This window comes from Amblyomma mixtum, chromosome 6, assembly GCF_055824585.1.
Source record: "Amblyomma mixtum isolate Tamu chromosome 6, ASM5582458v1, whole genome shotgun sequence".
NCBI lineage: Eukaryota > Metazoa > Arthropoda > Arachnida > Ixodida > Ixodidae > Amblyomma > Amblyomma mixtum.
In genome coordinates this window covers 109,119,483-109,142,320 of record NC_143017.1, presented here as the reverse complement: position 1 = coordinate 109,142,320, position 22,838 = coordinate 109,119,483, and the positions used below count along the sequence as shown (strand labels likewise).

General features: G+C 47.7%; 1 protein-coding gene across 1 annotated transcript; it reads right to left on the bottom strand.

The window, feature by feature from the left end:
* Positions 1 to 414: 414 nt before the first annotated feature.
* LOC149339993 (uncharacterized) lies at positions 415 to 19,869 on the bottom strand (the record flags this gene model as incomplete). The annotated part of the gene is made up of 11 exons (XM_089551039.1): positions 415 to 831; positions 2,468 to 2,556; positions 4,119 to 4,219; positions 5,100 to 5,206; positions 6,103 to 6,203; positions 6,928 to 7,111; positions 8,562 to 8,707; positions 10,411 to 10,563; positions 15,218 to 15,369; positions 15,484 to 15,759; positions 19,826 to 19,869. Coding segments are annotated over 11 exons (1,530 nt in total), but the record flags the coding sequence as incomplete, so codon positions are not given.
* Between the last annotated feature and the right edge of the window lie 2,969 nt (positions 19,870 to 22,838).

Here is a 22,838-nt window from a genome sequence, read left to right as displayed (position 1 = left end):
TGTAAGAGGGAGAAACTTAGAAAAAAAGTTGCGAAAATTGATCCTAGTGCATCTGGAAGGACGAGTTTCGCACCAAATAATGCGCCTGCCGCGACCAAGAACGAAGAATTGAAACAGAAGCCAGGCGTGGGTTTACACGGAAATGGAGCAACGCTGACTATCGCGGTTCTTCATTCGCTAGTACTTCGAATTTTCTATGCACTCGAGCAACTACTTTCCGCGAAATGTAATTGCGCTTTTGCTGCAGCCTGCATGACACGTAAGCAAGACCAATACAGTACCGTTTATTTTTTCCCTAAACTGGCACATCTCGATTGTTCGTTAATTTGCGCTCTGCACATTCCCTAGCGGTTTTCAGTTGCCTGCACTTACTGATTTATATAAAGTGCAATTCTGGCGAGCAACCGAATGACATTTAAAGCTCCGGAATTCAAATGTTCGACATGTACAAATTATCCCAGCAGCAGTTGTAGCCGTAGGTAAGTGAACATCGGTATTTTACTGTCTGTCAGGTCGACCGACCGGGGTTTGAGGGCTTCGATGACCTAGGCACTCAGACGCGTAAAAAAATAATAAATATCTGTGCAAAAACGATAATAAAGTTGAAGGGGCAAGTCATCGCCGCAGGGGGCCCATATGGCGTCGGGTCTGCGGTCAGTTGTCGCCCCGGGAACCGATGCGGCGCAGTGCTGCCGCTGCCAAGCGGCGTCTCCGGGCGGGGCCGTGGCGCCGGTGATCGCCCTGGCCCTGGTTCTCTCGCACGGCGACCGCTTCGGCAGCCAGCTCGTCGGGCTCCACGTCGAGGAAGTTCGCCAGGCCCAAGGCGCGTATCTGCGCCACACCACACGGGCCATTGGCTCGTGTTTCTTGCACCTTGTTTGGTTTATTTTATGGGGTTTAACGTCCCAAAGCGACTCAGGCTATGAGAGACGCCGTAGTGAAGGGCTCCGGAAATTTCGACCACCTGGGGTTATTTAACGTGCACTGACATCGCACAGTACACGGGCCTCTAGAATTTCGTCTCCAAAGAAATTCCAGCCGCCGCGGTCGGGATCGAACCCGCGTCTTTCGGGTCAGCAGCCGAGCACCATAACCACTGAGCCACCGCGGCGGCTCTTGCACTTTGTGCCAGGTTTCCGACAAAAGTTGGGCTGCCAAGACCATTGTGAGCGCGTGCATGCGCGCTTCCCTGTGTGTGTGTCGCTTTTTCTTTCTAAGGAAGGCATAGCCACATGATTCGGCACACAGCTGGACAAATGGTTTTTACTCAATCACAATTCCGCTGTTCAAAAATTACTTTGAATTAACTAAAACAGAATAACACCTTTTTTTTCTGTTGCCCAGAGGAACCTAGGATGAAAACTATGAGCGGCGGATTTGTAGATCACCCTTAATTCAAGGTACTCTGTGTCATTGCTGATCTATACAGTTTCATTGATGTTACCAAATAAGTCGTACAGTAAAGGTATGTAACAAAATGTCTGTGTTGTTCGGCTAAAGCAAACTAAACAACCACGTTATGGCACTAGGGGGTAAGACTAAAGAGGATGCCGCGGGTATTAATAGGGTCAGTTTTCCTTACATGAAAGATTGTGCCACCGCAGTGGTTGCGTCAGTCCGATACTTTCATTAGGGCACACAGTTTATTATAACGTTTCACAACTGTAACCATACGACTGGCGTTCTTTTTGGCCCTTCCCATAAAACACAACCGCTTTTGTTTGAAGCAAAGATTTGTAAGGTTTCTCACCAGCCCATACATACAGCAGGGCCACCACAACTTCTAAGCAGAAGACGTTAACGCCGCATCCTAAATATGCAGGGCGTGCTAATTGCATCTACATGGAGAAGCGCACCGTGTCGCTTTTATGGACACGCTGAAACTATTTTCCTGGCAAAGTAGGTGCCAGGGTGCTTTGCTCGTAAGTGGTGCCGTTATGTCCTTTATGTGCCCTACCCTTAGTTGTGGTGGGTTTGATCACCAAGAGAGACCTGTTTTAATATGTGGAACGAGTCCCTCATTTCGACCAGGCGACATGAAGAAAATAAGAAGCCACAGTAACACCGCATTACCATCCTGTTTCGGGGCACTACAGGCAGTATTCTTTCTTGCATCCGGATGGCGACTGTGCGCCTTTATTTATGGTCCTATATAAATCCGAGCGACGGGAGAAGTAGGCGTTTACAGTTGCGTGCTCGGTCCCCATGAAACGCGGCAACGTTATGGAAGCCATAACGGGTGTCAGCACATCAGAAGGTGGATTCCCTGTTGTAAGAACCGTTCCTGATCGGCTCGCATCAATGGACTTGGAAGCATGATGACATGGCGTTCGATAAGAAGGGCTTCCGATTCTCTTGACTCCAGCTGCAGCTTTTGCATCACTGGCCTATTTCACCGAGACAAAGCATAATATGCTCAGCAATATGCGAATGGAGGCTAATTAATGTTATGTAGAGGGCAACTTACCAGAATAAAACCGATGGTGAGCAGCGCCACCAGGGTGAGTGCTCCGGCCAGCAGGAAGACCACCAGCATCTCCGTGTACAGGAACAGCTCTGCGGTTGAGGGGACAAGGGCCTTCTTGAGTTGGCTATCTGAACAAGTTGTTGTTGGCCCAAACTAAAAGACACAAACGGTCACCTGTACTTTGAGTGCGTCAGAAGATCACCAGTGAAATACGGTGAAACAAACTTCTCTCATATTCTACCTACAACAAACATACAAATGGAATGGTTGTACAAAATGGCTGTCGACTAAGGAGGATTTGAGGCATGCGCGGCAAACCACCAAGAACTCTAGTGTGGAGAAAGCTATGGGGTCGTATTTTGTAACGCTTAAATTTGTTTGTTTCATTTCGTCCTTTGCGTTGGTCGCTGTCTCCTAGTGACGTAGTCCGTGGGAGATGCCCGACAGTAGTAGCAGAAGCTCGCCCATAATGCCATTTGCATAAACTCGCCTTACGCCCATGCTTTACTGGCGCACCGGCGCTGATGAATGACGTACGGAGCACGACGACGCTTTTGACTCGTCTTACGAGCTGACTCACATCTCGGAAAAGAGTTCGCTTTGGTCGCGCGACGAATTAGCGGTGCCTGGCGATGCGGTGGCAGTAAGGTGGTTAGCCACTGGACCAGACGGCCCGTGCATCTTTCGCCCTCCTAGGTTTTGATTTTTTTTCGCGACTGACGTCACGTGCAATGAAACAAAAAGGAAATGATACAAGATGCGGCCCCTGATCTTTTTTGCGCAATTGTTTGGCATCGTCTGGCTGAGAAGGAAAGCAACTCTCGTGCAGATTCACTCGTAAAATGCCAGGGAACCTATAAAGCAACCGAGAAAACTCGTAACCGATTATTGCAAACCGTACCCGATCTTTTCTTGGGCGAGGTTTTTTATGGCTGCATGCTTCGCAACTTTTGGTCCGAAATGTCCCTGGTTGAACGCTTGAACGAAGCATTCATTCATTCATTCATTCATTCATTCATTCATTCATTCATTCATTCATTCATTCATTCATTCATTCATTCATTCATTCATTCATTCATTCATTGAATGCTCTTTCTACGAATGAATGCTCTTTCTTCTTTCTTACATCCCCATGAAAGAAGGGGGAGAGGCTTACCTTGTTCCGTCATCTTCCGTTGACTGAAGTCCATGGTAGAGAGAGGGTGCGGTAGATGGTCCTTGGCGATCACAAAATGAACAAGGGAGGGGAAAACCTCAGGTTGCTAGAGCCAACCTGAGGACTTGTCAAGAGAGGACTTGTCTTCAGACGAAGACAAGTCCCCTTGTCGAAACGTTGGCTCTAGCAACCTGAGGTTTTCCCCTCCCTTGTTCATTTTGTGACCGCCAAGGACCATCTACCACACCCTCTCTCTACCATGGACTTTCTACGAATGGTTGCTTTGAAAACAGCAGTATTGTTGAAGAACCCCGTTAAATAAGGAGGATTTGGTTTTTCGAGCGACCTCAAAGAGAGAACCAGTATTCCGAGCAACTACAAAAGTTGTATAATGTTACCAGCCTGTACAGCAAACATCACCAGCTGCCGAGTTGACCGAGATGTGAAATTCTTGCATAGTGCTGAGAGAAAAATGAGTGCTGCACATTATCTCACCAAAGCTGAGCCGATTTCTGCGGGAGGCCAAGGAAGGCAGGCTGAAGAGCACGTCCGAGCCGTTGGGGTCGCCTCGGTAAGTGCGCAACTTGTACGTGTACCTGCAAGTGGCAAACATAAGTCAAGCACATCTTGATGCCATCAAAGACCTTTGAGTTGTGGTATCGCACAGGTTTCGAGCGCAAAATGCTCTGCTTGGAGCAACCTGCGCAATAAAGAACTCCTCTGTTCTAGTTATATTTCATTCTGATTCTTTCCAGCTTACGCCATTGGCTCAAGTGAGGCAGCATCCCGGCTATAATCGTAATCTGTTTGCCAACGCGGTGGACGACACGATTGGGACAGAATTATCGGGAAATAATCGTACTGCACCGGTCCGGAGATCCTAACAGGAATATAGCTTTGTTATCAGACTGCTCAACATATTCTAAGCCGTTACGAGCACATCGCAGCGATGTTCTATGTGGTAACTGAAAACTTCCTTATTTAAACAACAAAAAAAACCTGCAGCAGCTTAGAAAAGCAAGCTATTTGCAAATACGAGAAAATATGGATTCCTAAAACTCCTCCTAAATTTCCCCAAAAGAGCGGAAATTCCCCAAATGGGACATCACTGGCACATACTTAGTGTCTGCAACGTGTTTCGCTGCCGATCTTGCTTTGGCTGTGGTCTGGCCGCATATATGACCTCTGCTGCTGGTTTTGACACCTTAGTAGTAATCGATAAATGTACAACGGAAGTCTGCCTCCCGTGAGGTCCTAGCGTGGGCTCTAAGTCTGGCTCTTGCGTTTATGAACGGCGCCAGGTTAGTGTGTCTACGGTGGTGAACGCTGGTTCTATTAGTCGGCATAAAATAAGTGGCCGAACAAGTGGCTTGAAAGGAGAGCCGGTTTTTCCTTATTTGGTACTGCAGCTTATAATTGCTCAACGTTCTTCGACACATTCGCAACGTTGCGCGCAGCGCACGACCCCTGCCTCACCTGAGGAAGGGCACGAGTCCCATCAGGACTACGGAGGACACGTTGCGCGGCAGGTACAGCGTGGAGCAGGTGCGCGGGAGCGCGCTGTCGGTGCGGCACCACGTGACCTGTTGTTTCAATGAACGGTGAAAGCAAGGGTACAGCATGAGACACTGCTGTCTTGCAGCCTATCATTTAGGCCGAGCGCCGCAGCCAGAACGAAAAAACTCGCCTGTCGTGACAGCTTAGAAATCAAAGTTAATTAACAAGTGTGTTTTCTATGATTACAGCATGAGCAGCCATTTCAGGTGTGCGAAAACCACGTTTCGTATGGACAAACCTTCTACTCCGGACGAGCAGACGCGAAAACAAAGGCTAGAGAGAAATACTGATGAACAAGAATTTTATTTGTACCAACGGAATAACAACGTGTATAAAAAGTGTATCTGCATCCTATCGTTGCTAACATTTTCAGCAAGTGGACTCCGTGCAGCGCGAACTAATCTTCTAGAGAACTTGGCTGCCGGCGAAGACGAGGCTTCTTCCGGAAACGTCGGTTCGATGCGGGAATGAACCACTGATATCGTTGCTCAGCTAGAAGCATTTGGTAATCTAATCTCGGGAGCCATGCATGCTCGATAGACACAGTGGAAGAGTTTCAAGTATACGTACTATTGGGGAAATCGTTCACCGTCAAGGACTACAGATAGGAAAAAGCTGGCAGCGGCTCGGCGGCCATTTCAGATCGGCTGTTTAGAATATCGACACAGTTTGACGGTGAAAAACGCAATTTAACGATGAACTGGACTATTCGGTGATGTGTATCTGGAAAAGGCTTAGCGTTGATGTTTTCAGTACGATGTTTACCTAGCGAAGCGTCGGACAGGATTTCCGAACTACATTTCCTTCACTTAGTCTTCAAGAACATTATGTGCTTTTCAAGGAACCCCTGACGACATGAAGTTAAGACCAAGCTGCACTGCTTCCTAGAGGGACATCCCGAAGGTAAAGCCAGAAGGAGCACCTGGAAGCCGTCGTGTCTCGAATGTGGCCAGACCTTCCAGTTGAGTCGCACAACCGACCAGCCCAGCGTTCGCACGGTGACGTCGCAGGGAGGGCTCGGCTCTGCATTGGTTGAGAGCACAAAGTGCCAGGGGTGCCTCCTGCCGGTTTCTTTTAAGCATATACTTTAAGCGAAAAAGAGAAAGCACGCGGAATAAGCTTAAAGCTCATGCCGGGACAGTTCATTGTCATCTGGTTCGTTGTTAGCTTTACCGTAAGGCGATCCAACTGATGACAATAGAAAAAAGTGTGTCCAAATGTACTGTTGCTTCTCAGTTGTTTTCGAATGCGAAGCTAAGGAGTTATAACATTTCAAGCTGTTTCAGGGCTGCATTTCAATTGTAATCTAAAAATAGTACGCGTTTTTGCCACTAATGGATGCTCTAGTTGGTTGTTTTCACGACGTCAGGGTATCTTCTTCCGCTACGTCCAGCCTTTGTCCAAAGACAAAAGCTGACTGCACACCTAACCAAATGAAACCAGGTAACGTTGTGGTTCCACTCCGCATCTACCGACTGTCTCAGGTTTAGCAGATTGGGGAGAACAATCCGTGAGATCCTGAAGAAGATCAGGATGTGCGTGTCAAATGAGCTCGAATGCACAGCCAAACGTTGGATCTCATCACGCAGGCTGTTTTAGCTAGGATTGAGCGAGATAGGTCTCTATGGAGTTCCCGATAACTACCGTATACATGGCCAAAACCGGCAGTCTATGCAGTCACTCAGAACTTCATGGCGGCCTTTGTCTCACGGCAGTCGCAGCTCGTAGCGGCTGGACGCTCACGCACCGACTTGCTTCCTGTGAAAGACGGCCCTGAAGACGGCGGCTCCCATGCGCTGTTGGCCCTGGCTTCGCACCCGCAGCTGCACGCTGCCGCTGTACAGATCGGCCGGGACGCTGAACGAGCCCTCGGGTCCGACCAGCGTCACGGGCTCCTCGGGGGCGCACTGAAGCGTGCACGGCTCCTCCCCCTGGGATCAAGCAGCGCAGAGGGCGCCTCATTGCAACACTTCTCAACTAAAGAAGCCCGCCCTTTCGACAACGGTGCACACGAACGAGTGGCTCAAGTCCTCACGCAGTCACGTAATCCTCGCGCCGCACTGTTCTGGTGGTGTTTTCGTCTCGATCACGCATCACCACACCGCAGATCAAGAACATTTGAGATGTCTCAACGCTGATAGGTGCTTTACGCTGCACTTATACTGTCGTTATGTTAGGGTAGGTGACTATGCGAGGTAATGAAATAAAGCCTTCTAGATTTCAGCTGCAATTTGTTAGACGCACTATGAGGCGAGTCGGTTAAAAACACCGGTTTTTGCAAAGGACATTTTTTAAGTGGTTAGTGATGCGCATTTTCAGCAAAAAATAAATTCAGCAATACTATTTTCTGTAGGCGCGTTTCAATGCGAACAAGCGCGTAAGTAGCGTTGTTGGCGCTCGTACCGTAAAGCACGAGACCGTTCCGCCCTTCATATTTTCACTGCTGTGTTACCGACACGGTGCAATCACACCAGCATCACTCAAGTTTACTGTACAAAACGTAGTCATGCTGGTCAATTGCTCTATCCATTTTTCTAGGTCAACCCGACCAATACCTACCATGCCACATGTCGCAGCTACTCGTGCCTGGACACACAGCCGCTCAGTTAATACGAGTTCGCCATCTCTCCACCCTCATGATTTCGCTCTGCTACGCTGGAGTATTTATTTACCCCAGTTTTTCAGGCAAACTGTTTTCATTAATCTTTAGCACCCATCATGCCTGTACAACCGGTTGTTAAGCTTCTTACCCAATCCCACCGCACTTCCAACATCACACGCTCCTCCTCCTCACCAGGGCTACCACCTCGGAGCGAAGGGTCAATTTAACTCTCGCCAATGATGGCCGCCTTTCTCAGAGGAAGAAAAGTCCCCTTGCTGAAACGTTGGCCAAGTATACTGAGGATCCAACCTCAACCCTTGTTCACTTGGTTTTGTGCTGTCGAGAAGCGTCTTCTGGCTTTCTCTCTACCAAGGAAAATTAAATGACAGAGATGAGTCTGGGCATTACTATAGTACAAAGAGGAAAGCAAGGGTTAGGCAAAGGTGCACAGTTTATATTTTAGGTGAGATTATCAGTAGACGTGTAGTAGGGGTAGCGCCTATAATAATGCGTAGATCAGGCGACCTCCGTCTATACAGAGATATATAAACGTTAGGGGAAGGAAAGCCCCTAGTTGGGGGCAGCAAAGAACTGGGCGGAGTGATAAGGCTATGAAACACGTGCAGGAAAAGTAGAGATAATCGGAAAAAGGCTGTTGCACAGCAGTGGACCAAGCTTGGCTAATAGTGACTGTGATGGCAAAACGTTTGTGTTTAGAATGAAGAGTAACCCAACTGCGCAGACTTATCAGCGCCTGCCTCCGTGGCTGCCTTAGTTACCCGCGTCCAACAGGTGGTGACTCCGAGGCGGTATTTGCGCGCGGGGTGCCTTCGGAGCTTCGAGGCGAGCGACGGAACGGCGAGTAAGCGTCGCCATTCGAAGCCCACCAGGAAGGGAGAGTACTCCACGGCTCGCAGAGACACGCCTGCGTGCGGAGCGGAAAGTGCAAGTAATGACACTACCGCTCCGACATAAGCCCGCATTGATTGGCAGGTCCAATCGAAGTTGCATAGCAGGCTCGCAAGGCTGCAGAGGACTCAAAATGTCGAGGCACAAGCGATTCCTCCGTTGTCAGGGGAAGGGGCTACATTCAAGCGTCACAGAAATAGCGGTGTGGCAGAAGTAATGATCGTTAACGCAGTAGGATTAGATTCCGCATTCCGCAAAAATGGCAACGTGTATCACGAAATGTGCTGATTGGTCGAGAGAGGTCGCGAGAGGTCACGAGAGATCATGACATCATCACAACCTGCCCACCGGGGCAGGTGGCAATGGGACCACCAGAATGCGAGCAATTTGCCTAGCATTGGAAGTGGAAGTTAAATCAATGATTGGTAGAAAGAGGTAGCGTGACATGGTGACATCATCACAACCTGCCAGTAGAAGAAAAGGCAGAAAGAGCAAGATAGAGGACAAAGGGCAGAGATGAGAAGCAAGAAAAAGTGGCGGGAAAATCCGGTTAGAATCAGTTATTGGCCTCGGTTAGCGAAGAATGCCCGTCTTTTCTTCCGCTTGCGGAGGAGGCTAACATCATTATTAACCATAACAAAAAAATGAGGAAAAGTGTAATAAAACGAATAAAAGAAATTGAAAGAAGCAAGAAAGAAGAAAGAGACGTAAGAAAAATGGCGGGAAAATCCGGGGATCTCTCCCAAGTTTTTTATATCAGATTTATTAGCTATTGGGAGAGATTGGAAACCGATTACCATATTCAGGCGATGAAGAAATCCCGTATCAGAAGCACACTGAATAAAAAAGATTTGGTGGCGTCACTTGGGGCAGATGCTTTTGTGTTGTGTCGTGTTGGGTGGGGATTCATGGTGCATAAGTGACTAAGACTGCTATCTCATAAACTCTGGGTTAAAACGTATGTATGTCGTGGTAAATGAAATAAAGGTTTTCGAAATTGGCCGGTTCAGACACAGTCTTAAGAGGACTATACCAAACGGTTTAGAAAGAAACCAACAGTCTTTGAATGTTAATGTTAGGCGAGTGTTACTTTTTATACCATTTCTGCTACAGCTTTTCGTTAGTTGAAATTAATTTGGGAATTCGTTTAGATACGGGATAATTGAGAACAAAGTAGAAGAATAAGCAACGACGTGCCGCCGGTGGGATTAGAATTCACGACCTACGCATGTCACGTTTGCGTGGTGCTCTACCAACTGAGCTACGGTGGTAGCTCTCTCGCTGAACTCCGGCCTTCATGAGACAACATAGTCTACAATTAATATGCGACGCCTTAGTCGTGTGCTTTTGAGAAAAGCAGCAATTTCTTAGAGTTGAGAGAACTGCCAGGTAGAAGAAATCATCTCAGCTTGCAAGCTAAAAATGCAATACTAAACACTGTACCCAAGTTACTTCTACCGTGTCACTAAATTCGGCTGGATTCAATGCGAAACGCAAATAATTTCTTCTAAGCAGCAGGTTTACAGGGCGCAATGTAGCCTCGTAACAAAAGCCTTACCGGAGCGGACACCACCGTTCAAAAGGCAAGAAAACATCCACAAATGCACGGCAAATGCGACGTCCAAAGGTAACAGCTCAGCACGTGCGTCCATTGTGCCAGCAAGGGTGCGTCGAAAGCATAGGTATCTTGAGTGCGCCCAAGTGCGAGGACGGGCTCACCGATCCCCGAGCCCGGCTGCACGCGGGCGCAGAAGGCGCACGCTGAGCCACAGGTTCCGAACACGCAGGCCAGGTAGCGCTGCGAAGCGTCCAGCACACGCCAAGGGTCCTCCTCCACTGCTGCTCCGCCGGCACTGCTTCTGCTGTGCACACCTGACGCGCACGCAAAGAATGAAACTGCCTTCAGCGTGCACTGATGGTAACGGTGCGCAGGGTCTTAGGAGCGCCGAAAACTGGAAAACTGAAGATTTCCTCCGTATAATTTAAAGAGTTTATCTCATGACCGTTTTCTCCAAGGATTTAGGTTTCGGTTCCCGCGGGTTCTGACGTGGAAAAACTGCACAGAAGCTCCGCAGGCCATATGTGGGCGCAGCAGACCACGAAGCTGTGAAAGCGTCGCTTTTCTAAGAGTACACGTGAATAGCGAACTGTCCCCTTAAAATCCAACGGATCCTCCCGACCGCACTAGCCATAACGACGTAAGAGCTCACACCGGCTGCGCACAACCAGACTGGCGCTCGCGGCAATGCATTTAGATACTCGTCCCCGATGCTCTTGCAATTGCCGCAAGTTGCATCTTGATTCTACCCTTGAAATCAATGCATTTTGCGACGGTTAAGTTATGTCGACCTCGCCGTATCTTCTGTGGATGTCAGGGGGTACGTGTAGAGTTATAGCTTTGACCCATTTTTCATTCTGGTTCGCTATTTGCGGAGCACTGATTAAGGCACTGACGAATGAGACATGCACGCACGTCTTTATACATATTCTACCCTGCGTTCGCTTCTCGGTGCTTTGTTCGAAGCTTACAGGTCACAAGAATCATTAGCTGTGGTTGACATACTTTGATAAATGAATACAAGGGTTTCTAAATTGTATATTTGCGTTTTGTAATAACTTATACTTATATTGCGAGAGTTCTACAGTCGCCGTTCATGTTATACAAATATCGTTTACTCTTCAGTGAGAATTACCAAAAATCAATGGAATATTGTAGCTGCTTAAAGGGACACTGAGGAGAGCACTATTAATATTTTTTTTATAGTAAAATCCGATAGTTCGGCATGTCATGGCTTTGTTGCCACTTGGCCGGCAGCGAAAGATGCATTTATTTCTAAGAAATTTGGATTAGAAGTTGAAGAAGTTTTTCCCGCCGCTCTGATTCAAACTTGGGATTCGTCTATGACGACAGAGGACTAAGAGACGTGAAACATGACGTTCACATGACGTAACGCAGACTCCGTGATTTCTGGTTGCCAGCAGTGCGGCCTAGCAGCAGCCGAAAAGAAAGCTACCGCCGGCCGCACGTTGAAGGCATCTATCGGCTATTGGGGCCGTCGCTACAGTCGCTTCGATTAAGTTTGCACTGGCGTTTTGCCAGCGTTACGATGGATCTCGTTCTCGAAGTCGTCAGCGAAGTTCTCGCAAATAGACACCTTTAGCATACCGTGTACCTTGTTACCGCTAGCGGAATACCGGGAGCCCGCCTACCGCCGGAAAACAGGCGCTGATTTGTCCCGATGCTTCAGGAGCGCGCGTAGCAGCCGGGCACGTGGCGCCATCTGGCGACGTCAAGGAGATTTGCGCATGCATTGGCTGCGCCTCAGTGATGCATGGTCTCTCGGTTCCTGGTGTTGCTAGAACCATTCGTTCTAGCAACACTGTTTTGTTCTATGATCTCATCACGCTTGTACTTGCGAGTTTGGCCTGTGGCGGCGATACCTGTAGTTTGGTTCTTGCTCTTTTCTACGTTACAAGAGCTTTGTTGTCAGTATGAGTGGCGTTTTTGTAATCAGGAGCTGGTATTCTGTCGATACAAGCCAACTTCAATTTCTCCTCAGTGTCCCTTTAAAACATCAGCACATTGCTAATTTAAAGCCGGTAAACGCTAACTCCAAAACAAAAATGCTTTCCAAACATTTGGGTCATTGACCGGTGGCATTGTGAGGCGTCAATGGCAGCTTGACAGTGGCACATGGCTTAACCGCCGCTGAACTACTGCGCCAGGAGAGGTATGAGGACGGCCAGCAATCTATGAATGTAATCCAGGTATTGACTAATTCCTCATACGGGGTATCAACCCATTAATGGTATCGCGTCATACTCTCAAGGTGGAGATGAAACGTTCCTTACTAGCTTTTGTAGACAATACCCTCCGCACATTCCCCATACCTCTATCGGGAGGTCCCTCTATGTTAGTCAGATTGGACGGTATTTAAATGACCGTCAGTGCGAACATGCCAGCAATGCATGTCAAATGCGTAAAGCCCCTGCGATTAACTGCCGCGACGGTGACATCGTAGGCCGCAACCCCTGTGCTGCAGATTTCTGGAGATCTGTGGTTACTGACAGCCACCCTGCGCAGATCGCACGAGATATATACCATTGGCGTTGAAGATAGATAGGACCTGCAGGCAGCGAACGAAAAGTGTGCCGTCTGCTCTTTCACAAAAACAATGGCTCGCTATCTATGCTCTAACCATGTGAGAGTGTGATCTTTGGTTTTGTGGTTCTGTCTTGTATGCCTTTTTTAGTGTTATTTTTCCTCTTTGATGTTCTCATGCATTTCGACTTTGAAAGATATTTTGAATAAACTTTTTTTGGAAGAAGCGCTTCTCTATAGTCTCCACTCGTCCATGCCTTCCTGGGCGCTTTATGTAAAAAACATGATTCACCCTCTAGGCCAGACTCATAACGTACTAAACCATGAAAGTGCATGTTACAAAGAATGAACAATGACTAAGGTAAGAAATTACCGGAAATACTTTGGAAATTCTAAAGTGTGCTTGGCTAAAGCCTTGTGGTCAACCCACTGCCGCTTCCCCGAACCGCTTGGCGCGGAATCACTGGGCCGCTTCGGAGCCGTGCGTCTCACTAACTCGACTGCAACGAGACGTCTGGCTAAGGAGCGGCGCAGTGATGCCAACTCAGGTCAACGTTTTATCCCTAGATTGAACCCCCAAAAATCTCTAGATTGAACAAAAATCCCTAGCCTATAATGGTTTAATTGTTAATGCGACCATTTGAGCTTCAATAAAGTCTCACCGCAGTTCACTGTTTCGTCCATTAGTTATACATTTTTTCAGACATAAATAAAAGCGTGTTAGCCACAATTGTACCATTTTTTTTCTTTTTTTGTAGATTTACCTTACGTAGAGGGCCCACAGATGGCGTCAGCTTTTACAGAGACGTGTGGTCACTGGAGAGAAAGGCAGTGAGTAACGACGCTCACGAGCAGACGACTCCCGTTTCACCGAATCGGCTTTTGGTTTGTTTGGTTTGTTGGGGTTTAACGTCCCAAAGCAACTCAGGCTATGAGAGACGCCGTAGTGAAGGGCTCCGGAAATTTCGACCACCTGGGGTTCTTTAACGTGCACTGACATCGCACAGCACACGGGCCTCTAGAATTTCACCTTCATCGAAATTCAGCCGCCGCGGCCGGGATCGAACCCACGTCTTTCGTGTCAGCAGCCGAGCGCCGTAACCACTGAGCCACCGCGGCGGGGAATTGGCTTTTGAGCTGCTCCTTCAGCCGGCTTATCTTTACGCGCAAAGAACCTATGCAGCCCTTTGAAAAATAAATGCAGTTGATACCAAGTTGAAAGAGCTGGCAATTTCTGCTAAGCCCCGTCAACATATGAAAGTATTTTATTCAGACACCATTAAGGGTTGTTTTTAGGATTGTTTTAAGAGGCACACAGAAAGACGAAAATGTTTGAATTAATGAAAGACCTCTTCTGGCCTCATAGAGAGCATTCAGAAGCGGTGAAATGGCGTATCTCACCGCACAGTTATTTATTAATCATAGTCGCAATCAAAGACCGTCAAATAGTTTTGGAGCTACTAAGAATTGACGTCCCGAGAAACTGACATAACCAACAATGTAATCTTGTTATAGTTACACAGCAATGATACAGACGTAAGATTGGTAAATACAAAATCAGAAAGTGATTCCATACAACTTTGAATGTGTTTTTTGGTTGAACAGCACGTTTAAATCAAGTGGTCCAGCATACATGGAGAATGCGAACAATTGTGGCACTTTTTGGTAAAGGTAAGCGGTGAGCGTAAACGTAGCGCGTTGATCCAGGCACAACAAGTCAAAATTCAACTTCGTCTTTTGTAGAGGAGCAGTCACTCGAAGCGCCAGAGATGGCACGCACGTTAAACAGTTTGAAATTCACATGGTTTCGTTTTCCTCCCTGTGCAGCAGTCGATAATTTCGCGTTGCAGAACTGCTTCCACCCTCTCTCGGCTCGGCAGAATACTAAAAATAAAGGAGTAGTAAATAGCATTTTTCATAGTTTTTTTCTCTTCCAAGCGCAAAATAATCAGCTACACCTGCCATTAAGCCACTTAGAGTAGCAATTCTACGGCTTCTCAAAATCCCTAGATTTCACAAAAAGACGCTAGATCCCTGAAGCACAGAAAAAACCCCTAGATCTAGGGATAAATCCCTAGGGTTGGCATCACTGGAGCGGCGGTGCAGCTGCCACCGCCGACGAGCGCGCTCTCGTTCTACCGCTATGGTGTGACGTCATGGTTGCTATGCACAGCTACGCCCCCCACCGGCGCGCCGGTTGCTAAGAAGGTTGTGCCGCTGCGCTTAGGAGAGGCCAAAGTTGGCACGATTCCAGAGCACGAACGGGCACCGCGAGCATAAGCCATTAAAGGCTTTCGCCTTAAAATCAGAGAAAGTGCGCTTGGAAAAACTCCGCGCATTAAATCAATGGTGCCTAAGACTTTTTGCTACAGGGGAACCTGATGTAATGGAGTCTTGTCCGCTGTGGGCGCAGTGCACCGTTACCGAAGCAGTGCAGTCCTGGCGGCCGGCGCACCCGTCCGCAAGGCGAGGTACGCCATCGGCAGCGCAGCAGGCCGGGCTCGGCTGCCACGCAGCGCAGGCCACCGCCAGTTCCTGGCTGCGACGACACCACACGCGGGCTGGGCATTCCGGTGCTGCGGAGCAGAGAGGCGCATAGCGGACAATTACTGCCATCACTATCATTGCTTTAGTTGCCGTCACGTCCATTCTGTGAGGTAACCACGCTCAGCTTACAGGTAAGGGCGTACCTGGTCAGCTTGACGAAGCAGATGCAGTGAGTCGCCGAAGTGGGCGACGCCGCTCGGGACAGGGGAAGCAGCTGCAGGAGGCCCAGCCAGACTGCGGCAGCACGCACCTGCGGCAGCAAGCCCGAAGGAGAGCGAGGGCCGGTCCTCATGGCTGCTGTGCACCGCCCTGTGAGGTCCTCTCGCTTCCGTCCTTGCGGGCCCTGGAAGAGCGCTGCGCACTCCTTCATCTTCATCTTCGTCTTCGGCTTTCTGTCCTGCTCTCGCGTGCACGCCTCCCTTCATGAGGAAATAGATCAAGGCGACAAAATAATGTCAGGATTGGATAGAAGCGTGGCACGGAGATTTCTCTTTCAGTCCCAAAATAACGATTTGTTTTTATTGTTGATCTTAAGGTGTTAGTTGCATATACAGGGTGTTAGTTGCATATACAGGGTGTTTCAGCGAACACTTTTTAAAATTCCTGGAAATTGTGTGTTCGAAAAAGAAAACCTGTTCAGAAAACAACTCTTCTTAGCCGCGGCGGAGGTGAAAAATTTATTTAAGAACAAACATGTTAACTACCTGACTAAGTAATTAGGATTTATAAAATCTCGGTTTAATTAGCGCAGTCTGGTCATTATGACCAACAGTGAGTTCGCAGGCTCGAAAGAAAATTACGCCATATCAGTTTTTATAACAGAGGAAAAGTTATTCGTAAAAGTCGTCCAGTGCAAGGAAATCTGGTGCTTTTTTTTTCCTGCGCAGATCAGAAATATAGTGCATGAGGTGCGCAGAAAGTTCGAAGGAAACGCAGCGTCCGCTTGTGATGTGTTGCAATGCCTACAACGCCCTGTTCGAACAGCCAGAGTCATTGTGGTTGCTCTCCTGAAATGCGGCATGTCCACAAAGGACAGTCATCGCTGACTACATGGCCGTCGTTTTCATGGGCAGCGAAGCAAAAGAAATTGCATACAGTGGTGCAGGAGCGCGGTCAGTTCAAAATGGGCGCCGTAGGCATTGCAACACGTCACCAGCGCACGTTGCACTTTCACTGAGCTTCGTCTCCACCTATAATGCTTTACGCTTCAGTTTGTGTGGAAAAGAAGAATTTATTCGCAGTGAAAGGATATAGAAAACAAATTTTTTCTTCATTCGCATCGTATTCCCATGCCGCGGCCGCGATTTAGCCTAGGCCCCAACCACTAGCATCCGCTAATTAAAAGGTAATCAGTAAATTTTTCTCCATTGACACGTGGACAAGCCAGATTTTTAGAGCTTCTGACATCACATATGTCTTAGAGTTTCTTCCCGAAAACAACTTCTTAATTATTCGGCCAGTTTATATTTCGGGAATGTGTTGAATATGTTCGCTGCCACACACGGTAAAAAATATGGCGGTCAGTGTTCGAGAGGTTTGGGCGATGTGTCGGATGACTGGCCAAAGTTTTGGGGAGCGCCCTTAAATTCGAAGAAGGAGAAGAGGCCAAGCAAAGTGGGGAGAAGAAGAAGAAGAAGAAGTTCCCTGCAAGGCGCAAGCATTTTTGCATCACAGGTGTAGGACGTTGCTCTAATTTCGTCAACTTCGCTTCCTCTTCCCATTGCATAAAGGTGAGCACCGTGATGTGTGGAAGAACCTCTAACGACTAGTTTATCATTGCTAACATCGCGGTAATTGTCAGTCACTGGTAATGGAACCCAGTCGCTGAAAGGCTAAACAGCACTGTTTTGGGTAGTCTTAACATTCGACGGGGCACCGTAAGCATTCTAGCGAGGCGAGCATTGCGTCGCTCACCAAGTCAAAAACAGACAAAAATCACTTTTCGGATCCCACACAGAGGCCTTGTTCACATTAAGGTTGCTGCAGATGAAGTCACTTGTACGGCCTTCAGCATCCATCGTAATCCTTTTTCATGGATATGACGAAATGTGCCTTGAGTTTTATTCAGCGTGTAGGCGTTGTCTGGATGATTCGGAACTCTGTATGTCATCTTGTTAAAGCATTCCTTTCTGTTGTCACAATAGCTGCCTCATCCCCCTTTAGGTCACGGCCGGCGGTCAGTTAATTTTTTGTAATCGCATTTATCGATGTGCGGCTGTTCCTGACACAGTTTCTTTGTTCTTTTAAGCGTCGCTTAAAGGTGCCGGTTTCCTCGATATACAGGGTGTTTCACCTAAGACTTTCTGCAATTTTTAAAAATAAGCTATTTGAATTAGATGCGCGCTTTTTCTGGCATAGCATTGTCAGTGGTGCAGTACATCATAATTCAACTAAGACGTGCTAACTAGCAGGCTTGTTAACCAATATTTAATAGTTAACTTTTAAACTATTACCGTTGGGCTCCTTAATTATTGAGAGGCATGCAGCCCACCGTAAGTAATGTCCATATCTGTTTTAGAATTTCGAGAACGCGATTATCCTCGCCGCTGTGGCCCAACAAATTTCGCCTACATCGCGCCAAAATACATGCGGTTTGAGAAGCTTGCAGGCAAAGCAACCTCTCCAGTGAACCTAACTCGTCGAAATAGCCAAAATTTGTTGGGCCACACCGCCGAGGATAATCGCGTTCTCGAAATTCTAAAAACGGATATGGACATTACTTACGGTGGGCTACATGTCTCTCAATAATTAAGGAGCCCAACGGTAATAGTTTAAAAGTTAACTATTAAATATTGGTTAACAAGCCTGCTAGTTAGCACGGCTTAGCTGCCTTATGATGTACTACACCACTGACAATGCTATGCCAGAAAAAGCGCGCATCTAATTCAAATAGCTTATTTTTAAAAATTGCAGAAAATCTTAGGTGAAACACCCTGTAGACGGAAGGGCAGTCGTCCCACTGAATTCTGTAAAATGCGGCAGGGAACCCTGTTTGCGGAAGGTGGATTTTCACCTTTAGTAGTTCAGCTCAGAGCTCACCTGATGGTACGTGTGCGGTGTGAACTACCTGCTTTCAGAAGATCCAGGGATAAGTTGAAGTTCTAGGGACATTCGCCTTATTAGAGCGCTCTTTTTGTGATATGGCAATTCGTAAATCTCTTTGGGTTCACCTTGTTTTGTTGTTGAACGTAGTCCTCTTTTGTTATCAGTAGGATTTCTCTTTAAGGCTTCACTGAAATGAAGTGCACTTGATTTGTCTTTGGGCTGCAACTTCATGTTGGACTGCTTCATTTCTATGAAGCAACACAGCTGCCTTTTTAACCGAAAGTTGCAGGACATCTCAATCCTTCAAGTCACGAGGCAATCATTTGTCGATGCATGAACTAATACACTGATGGAAGACAGCTGTATACGCCTTTTTCTTCATCGCCACGACCTGCTGCGGTCAAGACGACCCAGCACTGTTTCTGTCTGTTGACCATTGTAAGCTGCAGCAGAAAGGTTGACAGGCAAAATTTGCCTGTACTGCCTTTGCCCTCCCTTCACAGAACTTTCTTCAGAGTTATTTAAAAGCAAAACTGTGCTTTAAGAATGCAGAAATTATGCAACCTATGACCTGTGTACATATTGTGGGGCTGATACTGTCAATTTATTCTATGGATCCAGGAAATTTACAGGTCAGTTACATGCATGTTAATGAAAGGAATTAGCAGCAATATTTCACGACATATTCACTCTTACACAGGTGGCACATGATGACTATTTATGTAATATTTCCGAATACTTTTAGCCGTGACGCCTTTACAGAGATTGGACGTAACACGAAGAGTTACACGATTAGTTGTAAAAATCATAAAAATGTACAGATCTCTTAATAACCGATAAAATCACGTTTAATGCAAGGTAATTCATTAAAACACTGTCTGTGTCTGAATGTTTATTTCAGGACTTTTAGTTAATGACTTGATCAATTTGAAACGCAAAAGCAGTTAAATTAAATTTTTTTTCTCTAAATCTGTTTTCTTGGCAATTCGTTTCGAACACTCGAAGCATGTTGCCTGATTTAGGATCGCTTAGGTACAGTCGGGGACAAAAGTCTCCGGACCACGTGTCACTCTAACGAAGCCGATAGCTTTGCTATTAGTCGGCGGCTGGAGACCACACTTGTGGAGGTAAAAGTTAAATTTTTGTTCTTTCATCTCCACAAGTGCGGTCTCCAGCCGCTATCTGATAGTAGCGCTATAAGCTTCGGTTGAGGAACACGTGGTCCGGAGACTTTTGTCCCCGACTGTACAATTCGCTGATTGTCTCCATGGTCTGGACTAAGCACTGACTAATGGGTTGTCGGTGAACAAAAAGGCCCATACATCATAGTATTTTGGTGTGGGGTGAGCGCAGCCTTCAAACAGACGCGTTCTTTTCGTCACTACTGACCACGGCCGACGGGTAGCAGCAGCTAGCATGCAATGCAATCGGGAAACGCACCTGCGGCAGAGCACAGGTTTCTGCTCCTCGCCACAGCAGGTTCTTCATGGCTCCCGCTGTTGCTAAACGGGCTCTCTCCATCACCGTTATGCTGCATCGCATGCATGCGAAAAAGAAAAAAAAAGCCAAACAAAGTGTCAGAATTGCCAGCTTCTTTTGTTTTCACCATTCTGAGAATGCGGGCTCCATTAAAAGTCAAAAAGAAAAAAAAAACGCTTGTTCACGATGTGAAGCAGCTCATTCAAATATGTGTTTAAATGTTAAAACAGACGACTTGTCACCTTGATGGGGGCTCGAGGCAGTAATCTGTGGAGCAGTATTTTAACCCTTTTTCACCCGTGACCGAAGCGTATAAGCACGGCTTCTCAGATATGTGGGTTTCTCAACTTTAGACGTCCTTTTTTCTAGCTTAGCGCTGCGTCAGAGCGTGGTCTATTACGGGCTACACAGAGCTAAAAACTGGCTAACATTTATTAGAAACAGAGCTTTGTTCTCGCCGTTTCTTTTTTATCTTGGCACTTCCTTTCGAGAGACTATTGAAAACTTTTTCGAATGCCTGCTCTTCAAGTTCATCTAATTAGTTTCTTTGATTCGTTCTGTCCCCCACAACAGAACCCAATGAATGCACACCGCTGCTGTCCTCACCACCGCCACCACCACGGCTACCAACAACACGAGCATAAACACGAGGAAGCACCCGAACAACAAGCGCAGGCGGCATCACAGCTGCCTGTGCTGCCTCGCAAGGTGGATGCCGGTCCCGCCGGTACTTCTGTGGCTGTGAAGACACCAGCCGCTGCCACGCTTAAAGCCGAACTTGTGCAGAAGGAAGGCGCAAAAGAGATTGGCGCGAAGAAACCCCTTCTTAATGCTCGTTCTGCCGGCACACCCCAAGGAGCAAAGCCAGCTCCGCCTGTTTCGCTCAAAGACGAGCGACCGCAGGTGGACGCAGCTGGCAAAGGTGGCTCGCCAGTTGCTGCCTCAGGTACTCGCGCTACCGGGGTGCCACCTTCGAAAACTGTCTTGAAACCAGACAAAGCCTCTGCAGCTGATAATCAGAAGAAGCCAGATACAAAAGATGGCATCAAGCTCGCGCCACCGGCTTCGAACAGACCGCCGATCCTCACAGCACCTGCAGGCGGGACAACAGCTGTAGAAGCTTCTTCTAAACGGGATGTAGCCCAGCCGAAAGACGCAGCCAAGTTGGCCGCCGCACCAACTGCAGAGCCGGGCCGTGCTAAGTCCACGGCGGGAAACTTGCCGATTGTGACCCAAGCGGCTTCTACCAAGGTCGGCGCAGCGCTTGCAGCTCCAAAAAAGTCCATACCTGCAACGGAAGTGAACGCTCCTGTGCTGGCTTCTAAGCCCAAAATGTCTACTGCTGAACCACCTGTTACCCCTTCAAAGAAGGATGATGCAGGCGCGAGAGCTCGCATGTTGGCAGCTCCTAGCAAGCGCGTCATTGATGAAGCGCTTCGTGCAACCAATAAGCCCGAGGTGCTTCCGAATTTGCCCGAGAAACGGGCGCTTACTGCGGCACCGAAAGAAGCGGGGTCGGCACCGAAGCCACCAGAGCCTGGAGCCCCTGTCATCGGCAAGACCCAGGAAGAAGGTGAGAGGCTAATTGTTTGATCAAAGTTTTGTTATAAATATCGGAATATAGTTCGCGTAGTTCGCGGCCTACATGTTTAAAAGTTAAAATCTTTTACCTTGAAGGCTATGTACAGGTGCGGTCTACTGCACTTTTTTGTTCTTACAATATTATCCAATATAGCATAAAATAACGAAAGCGATTCCTTGTTCCCGCTGCTAACTATCTATTAAACTTTTTTTTTTCAACCGAACTTGAGCCCTGCCTGATGTGGGCTTTGCCATAAAGTATGGTACATGACAAAACAACACCGACGGCTATCAAGTGCGCTGTGTAGAGCTGAGCTGGTTATTAATTTCGATCAACCATGGTTCGTGTTTCGAAATCTCTACTCCGGAGCCCTCAACAACGGCGTGCCTCATAATACATGTGTCGTTCCGGGACGCCTAACCGACCATATTATTATTATTGCAATACAGGTTGAAAGCCGGAGAGTTGCTTCCCGGTTCATCCCTTTATTTTATATGTCGTAGATTTCTCTCACCGACAGCCTTCGTGCTGCACGGTGGCTAGGATGTTTTGCAGCTTGCTCAGAACGATTAACCTCCATCAGCGGCCGCATACTGCAACATGAAATAAGAAAACCCCTGTTCTCGCATTTCGCCTTCAGTATACGTTGATGACTGGGATGACTGTTTTGTAATTGAAAGAAGTGACGAAAGGCCGTTAATTACAGCGCAGCTTTTGTCGCTGACGTATTTCTGCCCCTCTCGCCACTGTTGGCGGGCTGCAAGCTCGAGGATAGGTCTGTAGACCTGTAGGTCTGTAGACCTGTAGGTCTGTAGACCTGTAGGTCTGTAGGTTTCGTTAGGCGAGGCCGCTTGTTATACTGCTCACAAGTATGGCTGAACGAGCCTAACGATGTCCGTCGTCTCTCATACCCTAGCGGTGCCAGCTAGTACGGCGGATCATTCTTGAGGTCTGATCAGCGGTTGTCTTGATGCGTCATGCTCATCAGCAAGGCAGGTGACAAGCTGGAGCAAAGGCCTTAAAAATGACTAGAAAGAGAACGTGAAGTCATTTAAGTGGACGCTGGGGCCTGCCCCACGCCGGGTAAGTTCTCAATGGCTGAAATTGACCACCAACTAAAAGAGGCTATCCAAGCTTCTATCTATGCAGAAAACGGCCTCCTCTGAAGATGCTCTAGCAGTGGCTGTCACCATCAAACGCAAGGACCGAAAAGAGGCCTCCTACGTTACAGCAAACTCTCAACAGGCCTGCCGGGACTTCATGGCAGGCTTCCTTCAAAAGTAACAGAAATAGTTGGCAATCTAAGCCAAACCCCAAAAATGTCATGAACACTAGGTCACGAAGAACCAGCTGGAAATGAGGGAGCCTACGATCTAGTCCGAGATTTAACCA